Source organism: Selaginella moellendorffii, unplaced genomic scaffold, assembly GCF_000143415.4.
Source record: "Selaginella moellendorffii unplaced genomic scaffold, v1.0 SELMOscaffold_58, whole genome shotgun sequence".
Lineage (NCBI taxonomy): Eukaryota > Viridiplantae > Streptophyta > Lycopodiopsida > Selaginellales > Selaginellaceae > Selaginella > Selaginella moellendorffii.
The window spans coordinates 1,062,797-1,083,678 of record NW_003314319.1 but is presented as its reverse complement, the minus strand read 5'-3'; the positions used below and the strand labels follow the sequence as shown (position 1 = coordinate 1,083,678).

The 20,882-nt window shown below is 47.6% G+C and overlaps 7 protein-coding genes across 9 annotated transcripts; 5 read left to right on the top strand and 2 right to left on the bottom strand.

Annotated features, from left to right (window-relative positions):
- Positions 1 to 3,959: 3,959 nt before the first annotated feature.
- On the bottom strand, positions 3,960 to 7,849 carry LOC9651184 (pentatricopeptide repeat-containing protein At4g35130, chloroplastic). 2 transcript variants are annotated; one of them, XM_024688665.1, is made up of 3 exons: positions 7,722 to 7,849; positions 7,555 to 7,669; positions 3,960 to 7,506 (listed from the first exon to the last, which is right to left on the bottom strand). In XM_024688665.1, the coding sequence occupies exon 3, from the start codon at positions 7,106 to 7,108 to the stop codon at positions 5,165 to 5,167; it is 1,944 nt and encodes a 647-aa protein (XP_024544433.1). In that variant the 5' UTR covers positions 7,109 to 7,506; positions 7,555 to 7,669; positions 7,722 to 7,849; the 3' UTR covers positions 3,960 to 5,164. The 2 variants fall into 2 exon arrangements, with proteins under 2 accessions (XP_024544433.1, XP_024544434.1); XM_024688666.1 differs by having other exon boundaries at positions 3,960 to 7,480.
- A 697-nt stretch (positions 7,850 to 8,546) lies between these two features.
- Positions 8,547 to 9,595, top strand: LOC9655073 (protein CrtK). The gene is made up of 7 exons (XM_002983561.2): positions 8,547 to 8,696; positions 8,757 to 8,797; positions 8,855 to 8,933; positions 9,001 to 9,044; positions 9,115 to 9,165; positions 9,219 to 9,331; positions 9,382 to 9,595. The coding sequence occupies exons 1-7, from the start codon at positions 8,600 to 8,602 to the stop codon at positions 9,467 to 9,469; spliced, it is 513 nt and encodes a 170-aa protein (XP_002983607.1). The 5' UTR covers positions 8,547 to 8,599; the 3' UTR covers positions 9,470 to 9,595.
- A 196-nt stretch (positions 9,596 to 9,791) lies between these two features.
- LOC9651183 (zinc finger protein 593) lies at positions 9,792 to 10,438 on the bottom strand. Its single transcript, XM_024688590.1, has 4 exons — positions 10,321 to 10,438; positions 10,133 to 10,253; positions 10,017 to 10,079; positions 9,792 to 9,954 (listed from the first exon to the last, which is right to left on the bottom strand). The coding sequence occupies exons 1-4, from the start codon at positions 10,403 to 10,405 to the stop codon at positions 9,846 to 9,848; spliced, it is 378 nt and encodes a 125-aa protein (XP_024544358.1). The 5' UTR covers positions 10,406 to 10,438; the 3' UTR covers positions 9,792 to 9,845.
- Positions 10,426 to 12,835, top strand: LOC9651182 (2-oxoisovalerate dehydrogenase subunit beta 2, mitochondrial). 2 transcript variants are annotated; one of them, XM_024688588.1, is made up of 14 exons: positions 10,426 to 10,512; positions 10,564 to 10,713; positions 10,772 to 10,883; positions 10,957 to 10,992; positions 11,053 to 11,112; positions 11,173 to 11,230; positions 11,311 to 11,408; positions 11,458 to 11,547; positions 11,625 to 11,693; positions 11,750 to 11,836; positions 11,891 to 11,986; positions 12,058 to 12,135; positions 12,205 to 12,291; positions 12,356 to 12,835. In XM_024688588.1, the coding sequence occupies exons 1-14, from the start codon at positions 10,475 to 10,477 to the stop codon at positions 12,389 to 12,391; spliced, it is 1,095 nt and encodes a 364-aa protein (XP_024544356.1). In that variant the 5' UTR covers positions 10,426 to 10,474; the 3' UTR covers positions 12,392 to 12,835. The 2 variants fall into 2 exon arrangements, with proteins under 2 accessions (XP_024544356.1, XP_024544357.1); XM_024688589.1 differs by having other exon boundaries at positions 10,480 to 10,496.
- A 332-nt stretch (positions 12,836 to 13,167) lies between these two features.
- On the top strand, positions 13,168 to 16,568 carry LOC9651181 (glycerophosphodiester phosphodiesterase GDPDL4). Its single transcript, XM_024688622.1, has 10 exons — positions 13,168 to 13,352; positions 13,450 to 13,613; positions 13,667 to 13,957; positions 14,008 to 14,141; positions 14,199 to 14,709; positions 14,764 to 14,808; positions 14,871 to 15,179; positions 15,230 to 15,363; positions 15,424 to 15,898; positions 15,967 to 16,568. Exons 2-10 carry the CDS (start codon positions 13,481 to 13,483, stop codon positions 16,224 to 16,226), a joined length of 2,292 nt encoding a protein of 763 aa, XP_024544390.1. The 5' UTR covers positions 13,168 to 13,352; positions 13,450 to 13,480; the 3' UTR covers positions 16,227 to 16,568.
- Positions 16,569 to 17,727: 1,159 nt separating this feature from the next.
- Positions 17,728 to 18,072, top strand: LOC112351184 (rapid alkalinization factor 23-like). The gene has a single exon (XM_024688544.1). It carries the CDS (start codon positions 17,728 to 17,730, stop codon positions 18,070 to 18,072), a length of 345 nt encoding a protein of 114 aa, XP_024544312.1.
- An 18-nt stretch (positions 18,073 to 18,090) lies between these two features.
- LOC9651180 (tubulin alpha chain) lies at positions 18,091 to 20,694 on the top strand. The gene is made up of 4 exons (XM_002983558.2): positions 18,091 to 19,130; positions 19,187 to 19,421; positions 19,485 to 19,855; positions 19,916 to 20,694. Exons 1-4 carry the CDS (start codon positions 19,038 to 19,040, stop codon positions 20,570 to 20,572), a joined length of 1,356 nt encoding a protein of 451 aa, XP_002983604.1. The 5' UTR covers positions 18,091 to 19,037; the 3' UTR covers positions 20,573 to 20,694.
- The last annotated feature ends 188 nt before the right edge of the window (positions 20,695 to 20,882 follow it).

Here is a 20,882-nt window from a genome sequence, read left to right as displayed (position 1 = left end):
AGGTCAGCGTCGAGAAAGCTACACTGCGAGGAGGAGGAGGAGCGACTGCGATCGATCATGTCTTGTCAATGGAATCAGACGAGACAAGAGAATCAGCTGCCAGGGCTGGAGCCGCCGCTGCGCCGATAGGCCAGGAAATGGATTATCACAGCCGCCGCAGTCTCCAGCTTGCCCACGTCAATCTGCGCAACTCCAGCGTCGCGATGCCAGAGCATCCGCATTGATGATCGACGATGATTCAGTATTTGGTATTTACAAATATCGGGAAGAGAATCGAACCCGAAACGTTTGTTTTGGGAGACCGATGTCCTAAATGACTGGTCTAAGCTGTTTTTGTGAGCCGGCGAACCAGAATAATGGCTCCTTATTTAGCAAAATTTTTGCATAAAAGTCCTTGTTGAGTGGACCCTTCGGCATCGAACCCGGGTCTTCTACAACGGTTTACCTCTACACTTACCTGATAGCCATCATCTCGGCAACCGGGTTCCCGTAATAAAAAAATCATACCATGTACTTGAACCATATGACAGGGGTCTTTGCGAAATCCATGGCGTTTTTGTTAGATCGCCCACCAGACGAGATTATCCCCCGCATTCGTGCTGCTCGGCGTTTCGTCCTTGGCAAAGCCCCCTCTTGGGTTGTGAATCGATCATCGTGGTAATGGATCGTCAAGAGTTATGGCCTGGGTTGCAATAGAAACTCGCTGAGCAATCTCCACAGCCGCAGGAGCTTTGCGATCTTCTGCTGGTGTGAATCTCATCAGTCCCAAAACTCCACGTTTCGGCAATCCAACGAAACCTGTAGCGTGTGGCCATTCAAACGAACATACCTCGGTATCATCCTCGCCTGCCTCGATGCCTGGAGAGTAACAGTCCCGGGAAGAACCATCATTTGCCCGAAACGAAATCACGATGGATCCCCTTGCATTCCCGCTGCCAGCCAAGTACCAGCTTGTGTAGAACTGAGCCCGAGCCGGAGACCAATCCACCGGGGCTGTCCAAGTGATGCCGAGATCAAGCTCGCTGTGTGTGCCAGCAAAAGAGAGCCTGAGGAGGACGCGAACACCCGACTTGGAGCAGGGCTGAGACTGAAAACACGACTGTCCGCGAAGTTGATGCCTGTTTCTTCGCTGAGATCTCCAGCCAAGTGCTTCGCCAAGCTCTCCTCCAGCTCCAGATAGACACTACTTGTAGTTGCAAGCGGGCTTGGCGGCGAGCTGCGCGATCGGATCGCCCACGCCCCAGCGCTCGTTGTTCCATCGCCCTTGCCATTTCTTTGATTCGAAACTTCCGGACCTGTTCCAAGCGATTCTTCCATCATCGTTTCGGGATTTGAGGACTTACGAGCTGGAAGATCGACAAAAGAAAGGGCAAAAGGAGGATAGGGTTCGATTTTACCTCTCAAAAGCCTCGACCACTGAGAAACGTACTTGGAGTAAGAGTTCGCACCCTTGGAGGCATGGAGGGCAATGAGATCACTCTTCTGAAGGCCATGGGTGTTTGCACTGTGCTGGGAGATTCTCTCCAAGGGCAAGTAAATCTGTGCTTGAATTCTTTCTAGTAGTTGAGTTTATATGTATGGAAAGTGTGGGCTCATTGAGATGCATTTGATTGAGCGGGATGAAACACGATGATCACTGTCTATGTGTCGCATGAGTGTGGTAAGCAAGCAATCCACCTCTATGCATACTTGTGTCTGGAAGGGTTCTTATTAGTTGAGCAATAGTCTTGAAGTGCAATTATGTTTTAGTGTGAGCCTTGGACGATTGTCATTTAGCACATATACTTGGCATGGAAAGTTGCAATATGCATTTCTGATAGAGCAAAATGCAGGCCTAAGATAAAAAAAGATCACCTTCTCATGGCTTTAGATGCTTGTTTTTCTCTTGAAGTTCTTTGAACTGCTAATCACATTCATAAGTTGTAGTTGGTTATGGGTTGGATTTTTCTCTTTAAGTGGAAAATTTATGGAAAATGCAGGGATGCATACAATGTGTTTGCTATAAAATAAAGGTGATCATTTGAATTGTCATGGTTACTGGACATGCTCAATGTGAACATTATTTACAGCAAGGTGAAGGAAAAAAAAGAAATGAATTGCATAGTCTATGCAAAAATTTCATAATGAATTGATTCAAGTCTTTTAATCACAAAAGAGATCAGAACCTTTTGGTAAAATTGATAGTAGCCTGAAAAGATATTACTAAATAATAAGAAAATTTATTATAACTAGGAATGCCCTTAGTGAAGTTGGGAATTTTGCTTACCATTCTCATATATTTAAAACCAAAGAGCCCATTAGCAAGTTTACAATGCCCTAACACTAAATGCAATGTGATTTTAGCCCTCTTAACACACACATTTTTTCTGTTTTTGCAAAGTGATTCTATTTCTTTTTCTATATGGGGTAATTTATCTTTTAACTATTGGGCAGGAATATTGCACACTTTTGTGGCTTTGACATTTTAATATGTTAGGATGTATTATAAAGATTTATTAAATTTAGCATCAAATAGAACAAATAATAATTCTCATTGTACCACCCTCTAGAAACTAGGTAGTTGTAAGTAATCAAAGATAACAAAATTACATTATATATTGAGAATTACATGACAAAAAATTACATCATATGTTGAGAATTACATGACAGAGAATTACACTACATGTTAAAATTGACATTTAGTAAATTTAATTTGCTTTCAATTAAGTTCAACATAAATGGTAGAGTGTCAAAAGAGCAAAGCTCTTGGGAAAGTTATGGCTTTCAACTTCCATTAACGAGCATGAACTTATAAGGAAGTATAGTAAATTATAAATAACTAAAAAGAACAAATTGAGAGACAATCTATAATTCAAATATAGAGGGAAATAACAAAAGCACACCCTTTTTTCCAATTAGTTTGGGATACTTAGGGGGTTAAAACGTCTTAGGTTTGAGTATTGGGATATTTGGGGGTTAAGTCTCCTTATGTTTGAGTAATACTGGGCTGGGTGGCTTCTCAAAAAATCTAAATTCTCGAACCCAATCTCAAATCTCAGACTTAGTTTCAAACTTAGTCTCAATCTTATCTGATGAGCTTTTTATTGTTCTAGTTTTGATTTTGGAATCTTTTCGCCTACAACAACTTAGGGGAGTTGATTCCAAACAATAATATGTATATTGTGGGAGTATAATTATTTAACACTTGGTACATTTGTAGAAATAAAAATTGAAAAGCTAGGGTAGTGCGAGCTACTCCTTTAAAGGAAACAGGTGGTTTTATCACTGATCATTGTTGCTTTGTCATTTTGGAACATCATTTCATTAGTTTTTGTTCCTTCAAATATTAATTAAATTAGTGCCTTAATAGTTTTAGAACCAATTGAGAAGAAAAAAACTAGTAGATGGACTGTCCATGAAAATGCACGATTTGATATTTGAAGTAGATGTAAGCGACTAAATTTTCAATTCTACTTTAGTCACTTAATCACACCTCCGACCACTTGAAGGAGTCTCACTCACAACCTCCATAAGTCCTATTTTGAACTTAGGGACTTGCTAACCCCAAGAATGGCATCCAAGCTACTCAACCATTGCACTGTGTCCAAGTGCTTCATGTGTCTGATCCCATGACCGACACCCCAAAGTACCACCGACATATCAGTTTGTTACGCTAAGGCCATACCCATTTACATTGGTTACACCGGTGGTCTAACACCACCTACATCACAGTCCCGTCTCTTAAAGACTGAGCCATCCATTTATGAGTGATCATCCCAGATCCACTCCTTAGCATCTTTAGGATGCCCACAGACAAGAGGAATAACTTTCGCCAATATCTTTTTTCCGGTCCCCACCAAGTCCCTTTCTGTCTATGCCATGTTTGCCAATATTGTCACTGGATTAAGTCGGCTGCAACTGGGTCTTGTACAACGGTTTACCTCTACACTTACCTGATAGCCATCATCTCAGCAACCGGGTTCCCGTAATAAAAAAATCATACCATGTACTTGAACCATATGACAGGGGTTTCTTTGTTTGCGAAATCCATGGCGTTTTGTTAGATCGCCCACCGGACGAGATTATCCCCCGCATTCATGCTGCTCGGCATTTCGTCCTTGGCAAAGCCCCTTTGGAGTTAGAAGGACTGGAGGAATCGATCATCGTGGCGGCGCTCGATTGCCTCGCCTACCACCCTGTATGAATGGAACAGCAACATCAAGATCTCTTCCAAAACAGCCAGCAATATCACATATTGGATCCCCTTGCATTCCCGCTGTCAGCCAAGGGCGAGCCCGAGACCAATCCACCGGAGCTCTTCAAGTGATGCCGAGATCAAGCTCGCTGTGTGTGCCAACTTCAAACTCGAGCAAAAGCGAGCCTGAAGAGGACGCGAGCACCCGACTTGGAGCAGGGCTGAGAGTGAAAACACGATTGTCCGAAGTTGATGCCTGTTTCGTCGCTGAGATCTCCAGCCAAGTGCTTCGGCAAGCTCGCCTCCAGCTCCCGGAGTGTCCAGTCTTGCAGGCATCTCTCAACTGCATTGATTCAGGACGCCGGGACCGTGAGAGACGTGGATAGTATCTTTGGGCTCTCTCAAGGCGAAACGAGCCCTCTCTTCTTTGGAGACGCTGCGCTCTCCCTGCAGTCATCCCCAGCACTGAGCTGGCCGATTCGATCACGCGGAGCACGCCACTCCTCTTCAGCTCTAGTGTCGAGTCTAATCTCTATCTCCACAGCGTTTACGTGAACGACGTGTGGGCCGGGTCTGAGGCCAACACCGGCTGGACCGTCTTCGACTCGGGCTCCCCAGTGACATCTCTAACCGGTGCCTACAACGTGACGGAAATCTTCGCCAGCATGGTCGATCTTCCGCAGGTGAGTGTCCCACACTTGGACAAGTGCTTCAACACCTCGGGCCACGAAAATTACAGGTTCCCCTCGATCAGCTTCCGCTTTGCTAACGGCGCGGAGCTCCGGCCACCCCAGGAGAACGTAATGTCCGTCGATGGCGACCTTGCATGCTTAACTGTTGGGCGAGGGGGCATTAACATCATTGGAAATATCATGCAGCAGAACTATCACGTCCTCTACGACTTGAAATCGGTCAGGCTCTCGTTTCGTCGTGCTCGATCCCACGAGCTTTAGATTCGACTTACATGTATAGTTTTTGTCTTTCAAGTCACTAGATTCTTTCACGCTTGCATTTGTAGATGTTGGAGAGAGCCAAGTATGGAGATGCATTCCTGGGCTCCAGCTCGAAAACCCGCTCGGCAGCCACCCAAGAAACTTGATCCACGGATGAAGTTTTGGTGTGGACCCTGGAGGCCGCGAGAAGGGACATCCACGCCGTGGCAGTGGGCTCAAAAGGCATGAGTTCCATGAGCTCGTTTGCGTGCTGGAGCTGCCCGAGCCGAGCAAGCATGTCCACAATACACCGGTAGTGATCGCTTGCGGGTGTAACATTGTAGTCCTGGATCATTGAGATGAGGCAGTCGCAGCAGCGGTGGAGCGATCCGGCATGGCTCAGGGCGGAGAGGATGTTGATGAAGGTGGTATCCGTCGCGCGGACTCCCTGGAGCTCCATTTCCTGGAGCTTTTCAAATGCCGAGTGAATATGACCGACCTGGGCATATGCGGCAAGCATTGTGTTCCACGCACAGGCATCTCTCAACTGCATTGATTCAAAGATCGAGAGAGCTTTACTCGTGTTGCCGCATTTTCCATACATGTTGACAAGAGCATTCCCCAAAGCGCCCTCGAGATCGAGGCCAAGATCTTCGATGCATTCGTGGACCAACTTGCCGCGGAGAATGTCCGAGTGAAGCGAGCTCGCATCGAGAAGGGTGATGAGAGTGATCTTTGTTGGGAGAATCCCTTCCAAGGACATCCTACAAAAGAGATGAAAGGCTTCTAGCGGATGCCCGTTTTGAGCATTGGCAGTGATCATCGCAGTCCAAGAAACCACACACTTCTTATCGAGGCTATCAAAGATGCCTCTCGCAATGTCAACTCTATCACACTTTCCGTACATGTTGATGAGTGTGTTTACAAGGTTAGAATGCGAATTAAGCCCCAATCTCACAATCCGTTCATGAATGAGCTTGCCTTGGCTGAGATCTTGCAACGCAATGCACGCGTCCAAGAGGGCAAGAAACACTACGTTGTCGGGCCTGACTCCCTCGAGATCCATTCTTCTAAAGATCTCCAAAGCCTTGCGAAGGTTTCCATTTTGTGTGTGAGCATTGATCGCCGCGGTCCAAGCAACCACATTGCAGTGCTGTTCTAGGGAGGTTGTAAAGACCCGCATTGCGTTCTCTATGTCGCCAAGATTCCCGTACATCTCGATCAAGCTGCAACACACCATTGGAAGCAATCCAGATCGAGAAATCCGGGTTTCAAGATCCAAGAGATTGATTCGAATGTGATGATACGGATGGAGCTTTGAAAGGGCTGTACAGAGGGCAATGTATGTGATTCCGTTGGCCACAATCCCCTCGAGCTCCATTCTTCGAAACAGCAAAAGCGCGCCCGGATGCCCTTTTCGGGCATATGCAGAAATCATACAAGTCCAAGTGATAACATCTTTGGTTTCAAGTCTTTCGAACATAGTTTTTGTTTCTTGTAGATTCAGCCAGATGCTGTATAAATTGAGCAGTGCATTTTTCAAGACAAGATCAGAAGCAAGACCCAATTCGTGAACGCAAGTTCGAAGCAACACAATGTCTGCTGCAGACGCGATCTCGGCCAAAGCATCAATAGTCGCAATCAAGGCTATTCGATCGGGTTTTATGCCCTCCAAATTCATTTTCCAGAAGCACAAACGCGCAGATAAAAAATGCCCATTTTGGGCAAATGCGGAAATCATCATTGTCCACGAGAAAACATTCCGCTTACGAATGCTCTCGAAAACAAAACATGCGTCATCGATCGCGCTGCACTTTCCATACATTTCGACGATCAAGTTATCAACAAATGTGGTCGTCGCTTGCTTCCAAATCCGGGCGTGAAGCTGTCTCGCGTGTGCGAGGCTTCTGGAATTCCCACAGGCTCGAAGCAACGGAGCATATTCCGCATCCCTGGTTTGGTGTGGAAGCAAGAAAGGCCGGGCATGGGTAACGCAGCACATCTCATTTCCAGCATTGAATTAAATGACATTACAATGTTCCCGCTACATTGTGTGTTACATAAATATTATTCAAGAAACTTTCATCCCCCTCGAGCTCTGTCGACGCAGATTGAGTTTGGACGAGATCCAGATCCAAAGCCTTAACGGTTTTCTTTTGATCCCAGAGATTTAGCTTCTTCTCAAGAAGAAGCCGCTGCGTTTGTTTCAGTATCTTCTACATTCAAGAAACTTTGATCCTGCTCGAGCTTTGCCACCGCAGATTGAGTTTGGACGAGATTCAGATCCAAAGCTGCTCTCAGGCTTAAAGGTAGAGCTCCAGTTTTTCTTTGGATTCCAGAGATTTAGCTTCTTCTCAAGAAAGAAGAGGAAGAGCTTCACAGAACAGAGAATTCAGTCATCTAGAAGAACACCCAAAGAGATTAAGAGAGAAAAAACATGTATTAAACCTGCAAGATCTCCAAGGTCCTCATGGATCGATACATTCACCAATCCCTCCGATTCTACTTCGGCATGAACTTCCTCCACAGCACTTTTTGTTACCACAACGTATACAACGCCCATCTGAAATGGTCAGATGATTAGATTCAACATCAAAACCTGGCTTCCTTGTTACCTTGGAACATGGCTGCTGAAGAGCTTATTGTCATGAACACAAATGAGATGTAGACAATGATGAACAAAGCTAGACTCAGCTTCTGAAGAATACCCATACCCCTCTTGAGCCAGACCAAATTGATTTGAAGTTATGTCTTCATCTTATAGATATGCAAAGTCAGCTGTACAGTGGCTGAAACATAGCACATGGTTTCTTGGTTTAAGAATTTCAAACATTCAACAAGCAAGTGGTTGGATCTTGAAAAATAATTGTTTTTTTCCGATATATAGAACTCTCCAGACATCACTACCGCCCGCGCCACACCCCAAACTCTGATCGTCAAGAATTCTCCCCACCACGATTGGAAAAACATAGTAAACTGAGTTGGTACTAAATCACTGAACTGGTAAATGCAAGTAGTTCCACAACACTACAATTACACCTCACAGCACTGTCACACCTCATGGCCACCCCAACCGGCCTCAAACCTGGCGGGAGGATGTATGCAAGTGTCGAAACGTTCAAGAAGCTTGCAAGTTCACTGATAGTGGTCCAATAGTTTCTCCATCTTTTCATGGATGAAAAGATGGAGAAACCTCTCCTGGAGGCCGGACTGACAGCAAATTTTCATCCAGAGCCACACCATTTTTGAGCTCCAACCCCATTTCTTAAAAATGTGGAGCAAACGGTCTCCGGTGTTTTCAGGCGATAGTGAGAGAGTCTGTTGTTGTTGCGAACTCAAGATGGTAGACACGAACTCAGTCATTACAAGCCTTTATAAATCTTCTTTAATGGTGATTTTATACAGTATGTTACTCAAGATTATTAAATTAGCTTCTAAACGCGAGGGAGGAGATTTGGTGTTTAGGCTAGCGGATAAAGCTGCTGAAAAAAAAATGGATTGGGGAGCGATTCTGGGGCTGATCGTGGCGATAGCCATCCCAGTGGCCGGAGGATTTGCGGGAGCGAAATTTGGAGCTGGTGGTGACAGCCGTAAGTTTCAATCGCCCAAAGTCTCAGTTGCCCAAGTTTAAATTTCCCATGTTCTTGCAGCTTGGTACAGGCAGCTCAACAAGCCTCCATGGACGCCTCCGGTAAAATGGAAAAATCCCTCACTTGTTTCTTCTAACTTCTCTCTCTGCTTGTGCCAGAGCTGGGTCTTTCCTGTAATGTGGACAACTCTCTACATTCTCATGGGGATCGCGTCCTGGCTTGTCTGGAAAGATGGAGGTAATTAGAAACCTTTGAGAAGCATCTCATCACAAGTTCTTTCCTGTAAATTTTCCTTCGTTTCCAGGTTTTAAGAGGCACGCGCTTCCTCTAGCCATTTACATCGTTCAGGTTATAAAATTCCTCACTTTTGGTTTTTATTCAGAAGAAAGAGCTGAGTTTTCATTTGTGGTTGTTGCAGCTCATACTAAACTTTGCATGGACGCCAATCTTTTTCGGCTACCATCGATTTGTAAGTTGGCGCTGGTGAAATTTTTGCTCCTGGCTGACAGTGTGTTGTCACAGGATTTTGCATTTGCTGAAATAGTTCTGCTGTGGCTCGCCATCCTTGCAACTATTATCCTCTTCTGGCCAGTGAGTCATGCAGCTGCATATTTACTTATACCATACATTCTCTGGTAAGTGGCTGCACTTCTTAGAAATAAAAGAATTACATTGTTTCATCCAGGGTGACACTGGCTGCATCCATCAATCTCTACGTTTTGATCTACAATCCATCAGATGGGTTAACTCAGCCTCTTCAACAATCTTACTAGATCACAGCATGAACACCAAGAAACTCACTAGATCAAAACATAAACATCAAGATGGACTCCTCTTTGTTATTTCGTTTTCTGTTTTTTCTTGAGAATAATACTCGTCTGTGAATCTTAAATCTTAAATTTGGCAAGTTACTTCAAAGGAGATCGTTTCTCAAAGTGAGGAAAAGCAAAAGCAAAAGCATGTTTTTATTGCTCAGAGACAAGACCTTTCAAGCTGGAAATGGTCATCAGAGAAGAGCCTCCTCCTGGCAGCTGCTGCTGCAGGGTGGCTTTCAGACCGGCCTTTGATTCCTCATTGCAATTGCCAGGAGAAAAATTTCAATGCAAGCGTATGGTTTGCAAAAGAGTTAGTGAGAATTTCACGAGTTTCTTACGAGGATACAACTCCGAGCTTTGGCCCGTTATCCGGTTTGCCCTGCCCAGCCGCGAGTTCCGCGTCTAGTTGACAATGTGGAGCTGGGCCTTGCATGGCCTTCACTCTATCGAGAAGTGAAAGAAGATTAAAGCAGGCCTCGCAAAGAACAAGGAAGAAAAAACAAACCTTTTCTTATGCCGTTTGGTCTTAAAATGCTCTTCCATGATCGAAGACGACGAGAAATACCGGCTGAAAGAAGCAAGCGTTTATAAAGAATGAAAGACAAGGAATCGGCGCTTAACTCGCAATGCAAGCAGTAGAACTGCCCCATTCCAGGGAGATCCTCGTCTCGAGCTCGCGCGGGCGCCCCTTCGTCCATAGACGACTCCAAATTCTTCACCTCCGAATAGATCATATCATCGCGTGCCTAGAATCTGTCAAGGAGAACACCACCAATGCCTACCAATCATCGGAGAAGCAAAAAGGATATCCTTGACCAGGAATTTGGCCCGCCGCGCGCTCTTGTGGGAGTATTTCTTCTTCGCCGGCTTCTTGTGATTCGGGCACCGCCCCATTCCTGATAAACCCTAATTCTATAAACCCTAAACTCGTGGATACGGAAGACGATCTCGTACGGGTAGCTCATGGATAACTCAGTCGAGTCAGGTGAGAAGCGTCTTAGGTAGGGCAATCTCGCTCCAGCCGATTCAAGAATGGGGCGGTTTCACGGTAGGGTATTTGGAGCTCTCTCTGGGCGCCGATCGTTCTCTTCTTCATCTTCTCCTTCTTCCGCCACAATTCCACTGCCATGCGAGACGAAGCGCATGAATCTCTTCTCGGCAGTGAACGAGGCGCTTCACATTGCGCTGGAATCGGATCCAAGGCAAGAAATCGCTGTAGCATTTCTTTCATGAAAATTTTCACGGGAATTCCTTGGGCAGGGCCTACGTGTTTGGAGAAGATGTTAAATTCGGTGGAGTTTTTAGGTGCACTAGCGGGCTGGCGGATGCGTTTGGGACGCATCGAGTTTTCAACACTCCTTTGTGCGAGCAAGTAACAATGGATCACAAAGAAAAAAAAACAAAAACTGTTCGACGATTGAAAAGTTGTTTTCTCTCCTTAACAGGGACTCGTTGGATTTGGAATTGGTCTTGCTGCTATGGTTAGACATGACGATACTTTTTTTCTTTTTCCTGGCTAACTCCAAGTCTTGAGTTTGCAGGGAAATCGTGCTATCGCCGAGATCCAGTTCGGAGACTACATTTTCCCAGCGTTTGATCAGGCAAGTTGACAGTACCTAGCTTGCTTTTCGATGAAAATCTAAAATAAACTATGGGCTCAGCTCGTGAACGAAGCTGCAAAGTTCCGGTACAGGAGCGGAAATGCTTTTAATTGTGGAGGTGAGAACTGTCTCTTTTTCTATCCTTTTTGCTCGTACTATGTACTACTCACAAAATTGTGTGCTTGACTAGTTGTGCAGGTCTCACTGTAAGATCTCCGTATGGTGCCGTAGGACATGGAGGCCACTATCATTCCCAGTCCCCAGAAGCTTTTTTTTGCCATGTTCCTGGTCTAAAGGTATGCTCAATCAAGATGGCTTTAATGGCAAAGGTTCTTCTTTTGTCAGGTGGTGATTCCAAGGAATCCGTCACAAGCGAAAGGATTGTTGCTTGCTTCTATCAGAGACCCGAATCCTGTTATATTTTTCGAACCGAAGGTGAGGATTGAGGAAGGACGTCCACTTTCTCTACGGGAAAATTCTCATAATTGTTGATGGATGTCGATCATTTCCAGTGGCTGTATCGTCTATCCGTGGACGAGGTTCCAGAGGGAGATTACATGCTTCCTTTGTCCAAAGCAGAGGTACACCGTTGGAGAACTAAAAACGATTCATTCTGTGCACTAACTCGGGCTCGCAGGTGATACGCGAGGGGACAGACATTACACTAGTTGCGTGGGGAGCGCAACTCGCAGTAATGCAGCAAGCATGCGCCGAGGCCGAAAAGGTACTGTACTCGTGTTTCTTTCGGCAAAAGGTGACCAAGTTTGTGTTCTTCCAGGAAGGAATCTCGTGTGAGCTCATTGATCTGAGAACTCTCATTCCATGGGACAAGGAACTCGTGGAAGCTTCGGTGAACAAAACGGGGAAGTTGATAGTAAGTCTTCGCAAATTAACGTTTCTTTTTTGTTGTGTTTTTGGTGTGCTACGTTAACACGAAGCTTTCAGGTTAGCCATGAAGCGCCAGTCACTGGAGGTTTTGGCGCAGAGATCGCAGCAACCATTGCGGAGCGTTGTTTTCTACGGGTACATTAAGTTTACTTGTTCTTCGGCTGAAATTCGTAAGTGCTTTTTTGTTTGGATCTTCTTGGACAGCTCGAGGCCCCGATTGCGAGAGTATGCGGCCTTGACACGCCGTTTCCTCTTGTCTTTGAGCCATTCTACATGCCTACAGCAAACAAAGTAAGCATGGCTTGATCCGCGGCTTTGACAACCATTTTTTTATTCTCTCTCCATTTACTTCCAGGTTTTAGACGCAATCAAAGCGGCTGTAAAATTCTAACTATCAAAGTCTCGCTAGACACGATCGAGCGAGAAAAATTCTCTACAAGAAAAGAGCGTGAACACCGGGTTCGCTCTTTTGACTCACAACTTTACGCCAAAAGCAAAGGAAAAAGTACAAAGTGCCCCTGTAGTCCACGGATTGCGACTCTATATTTTTTATATGGTCCTTTCCTGGTGCCATGAAAGCCGCGGTGGATTCAAGCTCAAAGTTTCAGTTTCCAGATCAAAGCGACAAAAGGTACAAGGAAGTGTGTCATATGAAACTACTGCTCTCTCAATTCCAATTCAATTCCAAGGTACTGCCAAGGCCAAAACATGATATATTTTCTTTCTTCGTTATTTCTCCAGCCTTGATCGATTTGAGTCCCTGTCGATAAAAGAATGTCCGTTCATTCCGGTCCAGAGAGACAGTGCTCATAAAAAAAGCTTGAAATTTTTTTTCCTCTTAGTTTTCACATGAATGGCACTCCATGAATGCATCACAGATCGCAATCTCTTTCATCACTGGCAGTACTTCCAAACAAACAAACTCGTAGCTGGCTATTGACTTCCCAGGCCGGAGCTCGCAAGAGAATATGCCGGTGGATATTTGGAGAATATCCGATCTCCACGTGGCAGATGGTCCCACTCAACGTGAATCTGCACGAAAGGACTGGGGCGTCATAAACGTGGCGGGTTCTCTTCGACGTGATCGCAGCCGCCCATCGTCTGGCCATTACGGAATCCCTGGGCCGGAATAGCCACCAGATGGACGATACGCTGGCATCGAAGCTTCTGGCTCCAATATTCTCTAGGGAACTTGGTCTCATCCCCTGTGTACTTACTGTGCGCTCCAGCTGCTCGCCGCGGAATGGAATGGGATCAACGCGGCGAAGGAGGATCTAGCTAGGCCTGTCGCCAGACGATCGATCGCGCAGGAGCGCGCGCCATCGGCATTTGAGTCTCTCGGGGGATTTCAGGTAATGCGGCTCGAAATCTCTCTCTTGCCAGCGATCTTTGTGCTTGCATTGGCCGATCCGGCCTGGAAATTCGTGTCTCATTGCGATTCTTGATCAGGAAGAGCTCGCGAGTCGTCTACCGATTGAAAATGTGCTGGTATCGCCGCTCGCTCCGCGCGCTTCTCCTTGCGGCGGTTGTGATTTCGGTAGCTAGAGCGCAGCGAGGTCCAGCGCCAGCGCCATCCGCCACTCCGGTGGGGTCTTCGTGGAAAACGTTAACGGGTACGTTAGGTGCTCGCTTCTTTCTATCCCCATTAAAATCGTCCCTTTTTCAGGTGCCAAGCCTCTCGTCATCTCCAATGGCCAGTCGGGGGTTTTCCCCGACCAGACCTTAAGATCCTACGCCGATGCGCTCAAGAAAACTTCCGGCGGCATTGCGCTCTACTGTGACTTGCAGCTCTCCAAGGACGGGCAGCCCATTTGCAGAACGCAAATCGGCCTGGAAGCCACCACGAACATCGGGGACATTTTTCCAGGAGCTAACTCGACTTACATTGTCAATGGCGAGCCTATCAATGGCTATTTTGCCGTGGACTTCACGTCCATCCAGCTGAGCAACGTCACGGGTATGTTTCTGCTCGTTTCTGGTTCCTGAATGTTAAGTGATTTTCTGCAGCTAGACAAGGACCTCTCAGTCGTCCTGCTACTTTCGATGGCGACCCACTTGCGTCTCCCGATATGGTTGCCGGGCTTTTGGCTAGCTATACGAATACGACTGGACTGCCGGGCCTGCTTTGGCTGAACGTTGAGGTATAAGTCTAAGAAAATGATTGCGTTGGCTGATGTTTTTTCTTTCTTTTTTCTCAGTACTGTAAATTTTATGATGATCGGAAGATCAACATGACATCCTACGTGTTGTCAACTTTAAGAAATCTTTCCCCTGACTACATTTCTACGCCTGAGGTGGGACTTCTCAGGACCCTGCGCTCTCGTGCCAGCAGTAGAAGCAGAACAAAAACCGTTTTGAAGGTTAATAGTCTTACGGACCCTGAACCGACGACGAATCAGACGTATGCAGCTCTATTGGCAAACCTGACAAACATTAGAACCTTGACATCTGGAATTCTGGTATCCAAAAGTTTGATAAGAACCTTCAATCCGACCACGCTTCTCTTGGAAAATCCTACCACTATTGTCCAAGATGCTCACCGGGCAAGGCTTGAAGTACATGCATTCGGTTTTGCTAACGATCAATATCCTAACAGCTACAACTACAGCTTCGATCCTATTAGAGAGATACTCTACTTTATCGATGATCCCAGTTTTGCCGTCGATGGCGTTTCTTCGGACTTTCCAACAACAGCATCTCTGGCAATAGGTAATAATTCTGACGCCGCAATTTATTTTATGACTGGTTTCGCTTGTTTTATAGATTGTTATGGGAACCAAAATGGTGGAAAATCTCCGGAAGCGAGTGGTAGGCATATCTGAATTTATCATTTTGATATGACAGGGTACTCACTTGTCTGCTGCTATCAGATAAAGTGATTGCACCGTTTAAAAGCAAGCGAGTTATAACCCACAACGGAGGAGACAGTGGAAATTATCCCGGCTCGACTCGTCTTGCTTATAGCAGTGCGATCAGCAAGGGAGCCGATTACATCGATTGCATCGTTCAGATGACCAAAGATGGAGTGGCTATATGTACACAATCACCTGACCTTCTACTCAACACAGATGTAAGTGGGACTCCACTGCTATCGCGCACAAAGACCTATGAATCCCTGCAAGACGCACCCGGGATTTTCACGTTTGATTTCACATGGGACGAAATCAAGTCGCTGAAAGGTCTGGTTTTCATTGCATGGTTTTCTCCTTAGTTACAAAATCGCTTTCAGCCAACATATACAATCCCGAAAGTGCTATTGTACGGAACAAGGCAAACGATGGTACCCAGAGTCTTCTCACGCTATCCGACTTTCTGAACATTACTAAGGACAGCCCAAACGTTGGCGTTTATTTGGTCTTGCAGGTATCTTCCTCGCTTAGCTTGCATTGCATGTCTCAGATCTTATTTGCATTGTTATTGCAGAGAGCATATCTTCTGAATGGAACATTTGGCATTGATACCGTAGCAGCTGTCTCAGCGGCTTTAAGACAGGCAGGATTTACCAACACCTCAAATGTGGTAATTCAATCCGAGGACGCGACCGTTTTGCGAGCGCTTCGCAATCTTGTCTCGGCTGACTTAATATACAGCGTTCCGGGAAACAAGACGTTGACAGACGCGGTACTGGAAGAAATTAAGCAGTTTGCCAGCGGTGTAGCCGTTCCGAGATCTCTCGTCAGTCCGACTGCTGATTCGTTTCTCACCGTGCCCACAGACGTTGTAGAACGCGTGCACAACCACAGCTTATCCGTGGTCGTTGTATACTTCAGGAATCCGTTTACTGCCATAGCCTTCGACTTTCTTGCGGATCCAACTCTGGAGCTCAACACTTACGTGCAGTTTTACGACATTGACGGGATTGTCACCGATTTTCCCGAGACCGCAAAGTCATACTTGAGTAAGTTCTGTTTCGTTGAAGCTTTATGGATGCACTTACACATTTGTTTGTCTCTTCTTTGTTTGCAGCTAATCGCTGTGTTCCTCGAGACTCGAGCAGCAGCTCTCCGATTCCACTTATACTGCCGGGTGATCTGGGCCTGGCTCCTCCGCCCGCGGGTGCGCCATTTCCAGCACTAGACATAGCGGAGCCGCCGCTCCCTTCGCTTGCGCAGGCTCCAGCTCCGGCTCCATCTTCCACTCGGAGCTCCAGCACAGGCACTCTTCCCGGACTCCAGCTTGTCGCGGCCTGCCTGGTCGCTTCTTTCCTCGGGAGACACTTGCTATAAAGTGGAGAACATTGGCGACGACAACAAGCTTGGAAGACGACGACGACGCAAATGTAGAGGTACCGGTCCCATCAGAGGATTGTTTTGTTTTTCCTCTCTCTCTCTCTCTCTCTCTCTTCCGTGTTACATTCGGCGTTACATTTGGTAGAAGACTGTTTGTGAATTCACTGAGCATTCCAGGCCAGGAAAGAAGACGAAAGAACTCGATAAGTAACTCTCTCTCTCTCTCTCGCTCGCTCGCTGCTCGTCATCATATATCCATCAAAGACGCTGGCTGTATGTATAAATATTTACAGGCTTACGATCGATCGACACCATTTCATTCAAATTCCTTTCCATTCATGTCGTCGTGAAAGCTGTTGTGAATTAGGTGGATTTTGTTTTCTCGCAGTGGCAGGGAGCAAAGCTTTTGCTCGTCCTCGAGAGGGAAAGAGACTTAAATGAAAGGAGACACGTATGCGATGAAAGGTGGTGGCGGTGGCGGTGGTGGTGGTGGTGCACGTGGTGAAATGTGGTATGTGGTGTGGTAGTGGTTGATGGTGGTGGGAGAGTGATGGTGGCGGTGGTGAGAAAGTGGTAGTGGTGAGGGTAGTAGTGGTGATAGTGGTTGTGGTGATGGTGGCGGTGGTGAGAGGTGGTGGCGGTGAGGGGTATAGCAATGGTGGTGGTGGTGACGGTGATGGTTGGCGGCATCTCATAATACGATACAAATGCGCGGCTTTTTCAACCACCACACGCAACACGCAACACGCGCACACAGCTTGCTTGCCTGCTTGCATTGTTTCCTTTCTCCACAAAGATCAAAGGAAAAAGTTGGCGAGAACTTTGAATGTGCGACAAGGCTGTAGCCATCAACCAAAATCTCTCATGTGGCTATGGTTTGTTAGTGTTGGGTGATTAGAATATGCGCCGTTTTCCCGCGGGGATAGAATATCCCGGTGCCGGCGGAGACGGAGCGGAACGGTTGCCAGGCTGGCACCTGCGAGGCGGAGGCTCGGCAGACGGAGCCGTCAGTTCCGAGCCTGCAGTTTCGCCCGAGCCTGGCCCCGAAGCTGGCCCGAGTATTTGCGGTTCTTGGAAACGCTTTAGTCTTCCTTTCGGCGCCTCCGCGTGAAAGAGAAGAGAGAAAGGAAGAGAGGGAGAGCGCTAGCTAGGTCGGCATTGCTGTGTTGCTCTCCTCCTCTAGCGCGTTCTTGGCGGCACGGGGATTTCGTGGCGATTTCGAGCACCCAGAGCTGGAGCCAGATTCTAGCTAGCTACATTCCAGATCGCCTCCTTGCATCCGACTCGCGGCAGATCTTGGCGAAGCGGCGCGGTTTGGCAGTCCCGGGGCCGGATCTTGGAAGAAATATCGATATTTCGGTGCCAGGGGGGAGGGTTTTGGGGCACGCGATCCGTCCAGCATTGTTCATGAGAAGGTAAGATTCTTTCTTCCACAGCAAGCACAGCATCGATCGATACTTATCTCGCCGCTCACACTCGGTTCTTTCTCAATCCCTAGATGGCCAGCTCCATCATCAGCAAGCACTGGCGCCTGTGCTTGTTAGCGGTAGTGTGTGCGCTCCTGGCGGTGCGAACGTCGAGCTCGCAGGGCCTGGGCAGCGGCGGCAGCGTTGGCGGTGGAGGCGGCATCGACGAATTCTTGCTGGATACGGAAATTCATGGCAGATTTCTTGCGAGCCGCCAGACCTACATCAGCTATGGCTCGCTAACGGCGGATCGAGTGCCCTGCCCTCCAATGTCGGGCAACTCGTACTACAATCCTCGATGCAACCGCGGTGGCGCCGCCAATCCTTACAAGCGCGGCTGCTCCATCATCGCTCACTGCCGGAGAGAACCGAACTAGATCACACACATCTCTCGATTGGATTCCAGGCAAGTGTGTTTGCTTTAGCTATAAGAATTGGTCTAGCTGGGGTGGTAGAAGGTTATAGATTTCGCAGGATAGGAAGAAGAAACAAAACAGGGATAGGGGGCTACGAGTTCTACGAACGAATTGGGGGAGGGGGGGCATAGAACAGATCAAAGTGGCTTCTGGAACAAGAAGAAGAACTACAAAGCTGCCAACTAAAGATTTTAGTATGGAGCTCCGCGAGCGTTACAGATATCAAAGGCTTTCTGGGCGATGGCTGGCAGGGCGAGCGAGCATTGATCGACTGGAGGCGCTCGAATGGGATTTGCTGAGAAGGGCCAGCAAGCGCAGATGGTTGACGATCTGGAAGAGGAGATAATGGAAGAAGAACTCGCCGCGCGCGCGGCAGAGCTTACACCAGCTGGAAAAATAAGTCAGTGTGGATCAAGCGAAGAAAGGAAAGGGGGCTTGTCTGTCTGGCTGTGCACATTGGATTCCCTCCCCCCTCTTCACTGTCACAATTAGGCGTGGTTTTATTTCTTCCTTTTTTCCCCTCTTTTATTAATTTTTTTATTTTCGCTCTCATGAGTGTTTCCCTTTTTTTTGTTGCGTTTCTCTTTTTCTTTATAAAATTCTTTTTCTTTCCTTTTGGTGGAAGCCCTAGCCCTAATTTTTTAGGTTGTGTCCACGCTGGCAGAAAAATACGGTTGCCGGCTGACAGTTCAGCGGGCGTTTCAACCGCCGTTTCGCGTTGAAGATGGCGGCGGTTGCCGCGGTAAAACGGGTAAAACCGGCGCTCCCGCTGCGAACGCTGGTGCTTTTTACCGCGCCGGGCCTGCGCTTTTTACAGTAACCGCCGCATCGGTATAAAAGGAGCAGCGCAGTTCCGAGGAACTCGTTGCCTCGTCGTCGTTGCGCTCGTTTCGTCCAATTCTAGATTCGTTCGTCGTCCGGCCAAGATGAGAGAGTGCATCTCGATCCACATTGGCCAGGCCGGCATCCAGATTGGAAATGCGTGCTGGGAGCTCTTCTGCCTGGAGCATGGCATCCAAGTAAGAACGAAACTTTGGAGACGAATTTTTGGAGCTTACACCATTTTTTATCGCAGCCTGATGGCCAAATGCCAAGCGACAAGACAATCGGAGGAGGCGACGATGCATTCAACACCTTTTTCAGCGAGACCGGCGCGGGGAAGCACGTCCCACGCTGCGTGTTCCTGGACCTGGAGCCGACTGTGATCGACGAGGTCCGGACCGGAACGTATCGCCAACTCTTCCACCCCGAGCAGCTCATCAGCGGAAAGGAAGACGCGGCCAATAACTTCGCTCGAGGACACTACACAAGTAAGCTATCTTCTCTTTCTCTTTCCCTCCTGATCCATGGCTTCTTCTTTTTTTTGCTTGTAGTTGGGAAAGAGATTGTCGATCTCTGCCTCGATCGAGTACGGAAGCTGGCGGACAACTGCACCGGGCTGCAAGGATTTCTCGTGTTCCACGCAGTCGGGGGTGGCACCGGCTCCGGCCTGGGCTCCCTCCTCTTGGAGCGCCTCTCGGTGGACTACGGCAAGAAGTCCAAGCTGGGATTCACCATCTATCCCTCGCCGCAAGTCTCCACGGCCGTGGTGGAGCCATACAACAGCGTTCTTTCGACGCACTCGCTGCTCGAGCACACAGACGTGGCCGTTATGCTCGACAACGAGGCCATCTACGATCTGTGTAGACGATCTCTCGACATCGAGCGGCCGACTTACACCAACTTGAACAGATTGGTCTCGCAGGTATAGAAAGAGAACCGATAAAACAAGAGAAAAGTTGACGAGTTTTTCTTCTCTTTCCAGGTGATCTCGTCTCTCACTGCCTCTCTACGCTTTGACGGTGCTCTCAACGTGGATATCACCGAGTTCCAGACCAACCTGGTGCCATACCCGCGCATTCACTTCGTGCTCTCGTCGTACGCGCCGGTTATCTCCGCCGAGAAGGCCTACCACGAGCAGCTGTCGGTGTCCGAGATCACAAACACGGCGTTCGAGCCGGCGTCGATGATGACCAAGTGCGACCCGCGCCACGGCAAATACATGGCCTGCTGCCTCATGTACCGCGGCGACGTCGTCCCAAAGGACGTCAACTCCGCGGTGGGAACCATCAAGACCAAGAGGACGATCCAGTTTGTGGACTGGTCGCCCACCGGGTTCAAATGCGGTATCAACTATCAGCCCCCGACTGTGGTTCCCGGCGGTGATCTCGCCAAAGTCCAGCGTGCCGTGTGCATGATCTCAAACTCCACCAGCGTTGCCGAGGTGTTCTCGAGGCTGGATCACAAGTTTGATCTCATGTATGCCAAGCGCGCGTTCGTGCACTGGTATGTTGGCGAGGGGATGGAGGAGGGGGAGTTTTCCGAGGCCCGCGAGGATCTGGCAGCTCTGGAGAAGGATTACGAGGAAGTTGGCGCCGAGTCCGCTGATGGCGAGGGAGAGGACGAAGGTGAGGAGTATTAGCTATATTTTTTCCTCTTCTTTTTTCTTCCTTTCATAGCTACAAGAACTAGAAATAGTGCAGAGAAAGAAAAGCCAAATTGTATTATTACCACAAGGAATAAATGCATACGTTTTCTAAATTGTTCTGGCTTGAAGAATTGGCAAAGGGAAAAAACAAGGCCTTTTTCATACTTTACCAAAATCCTGGAAATAAAAAAGTGGCCAAAACTCAAACTTCTAGGCTAGGCTTTTGGTTGGATGGTGTATTCATCCCATTCCACTACAAACAACAGTGGCTTTTATTGGAGTTTGCTTGGAGCTCTACTCTCCT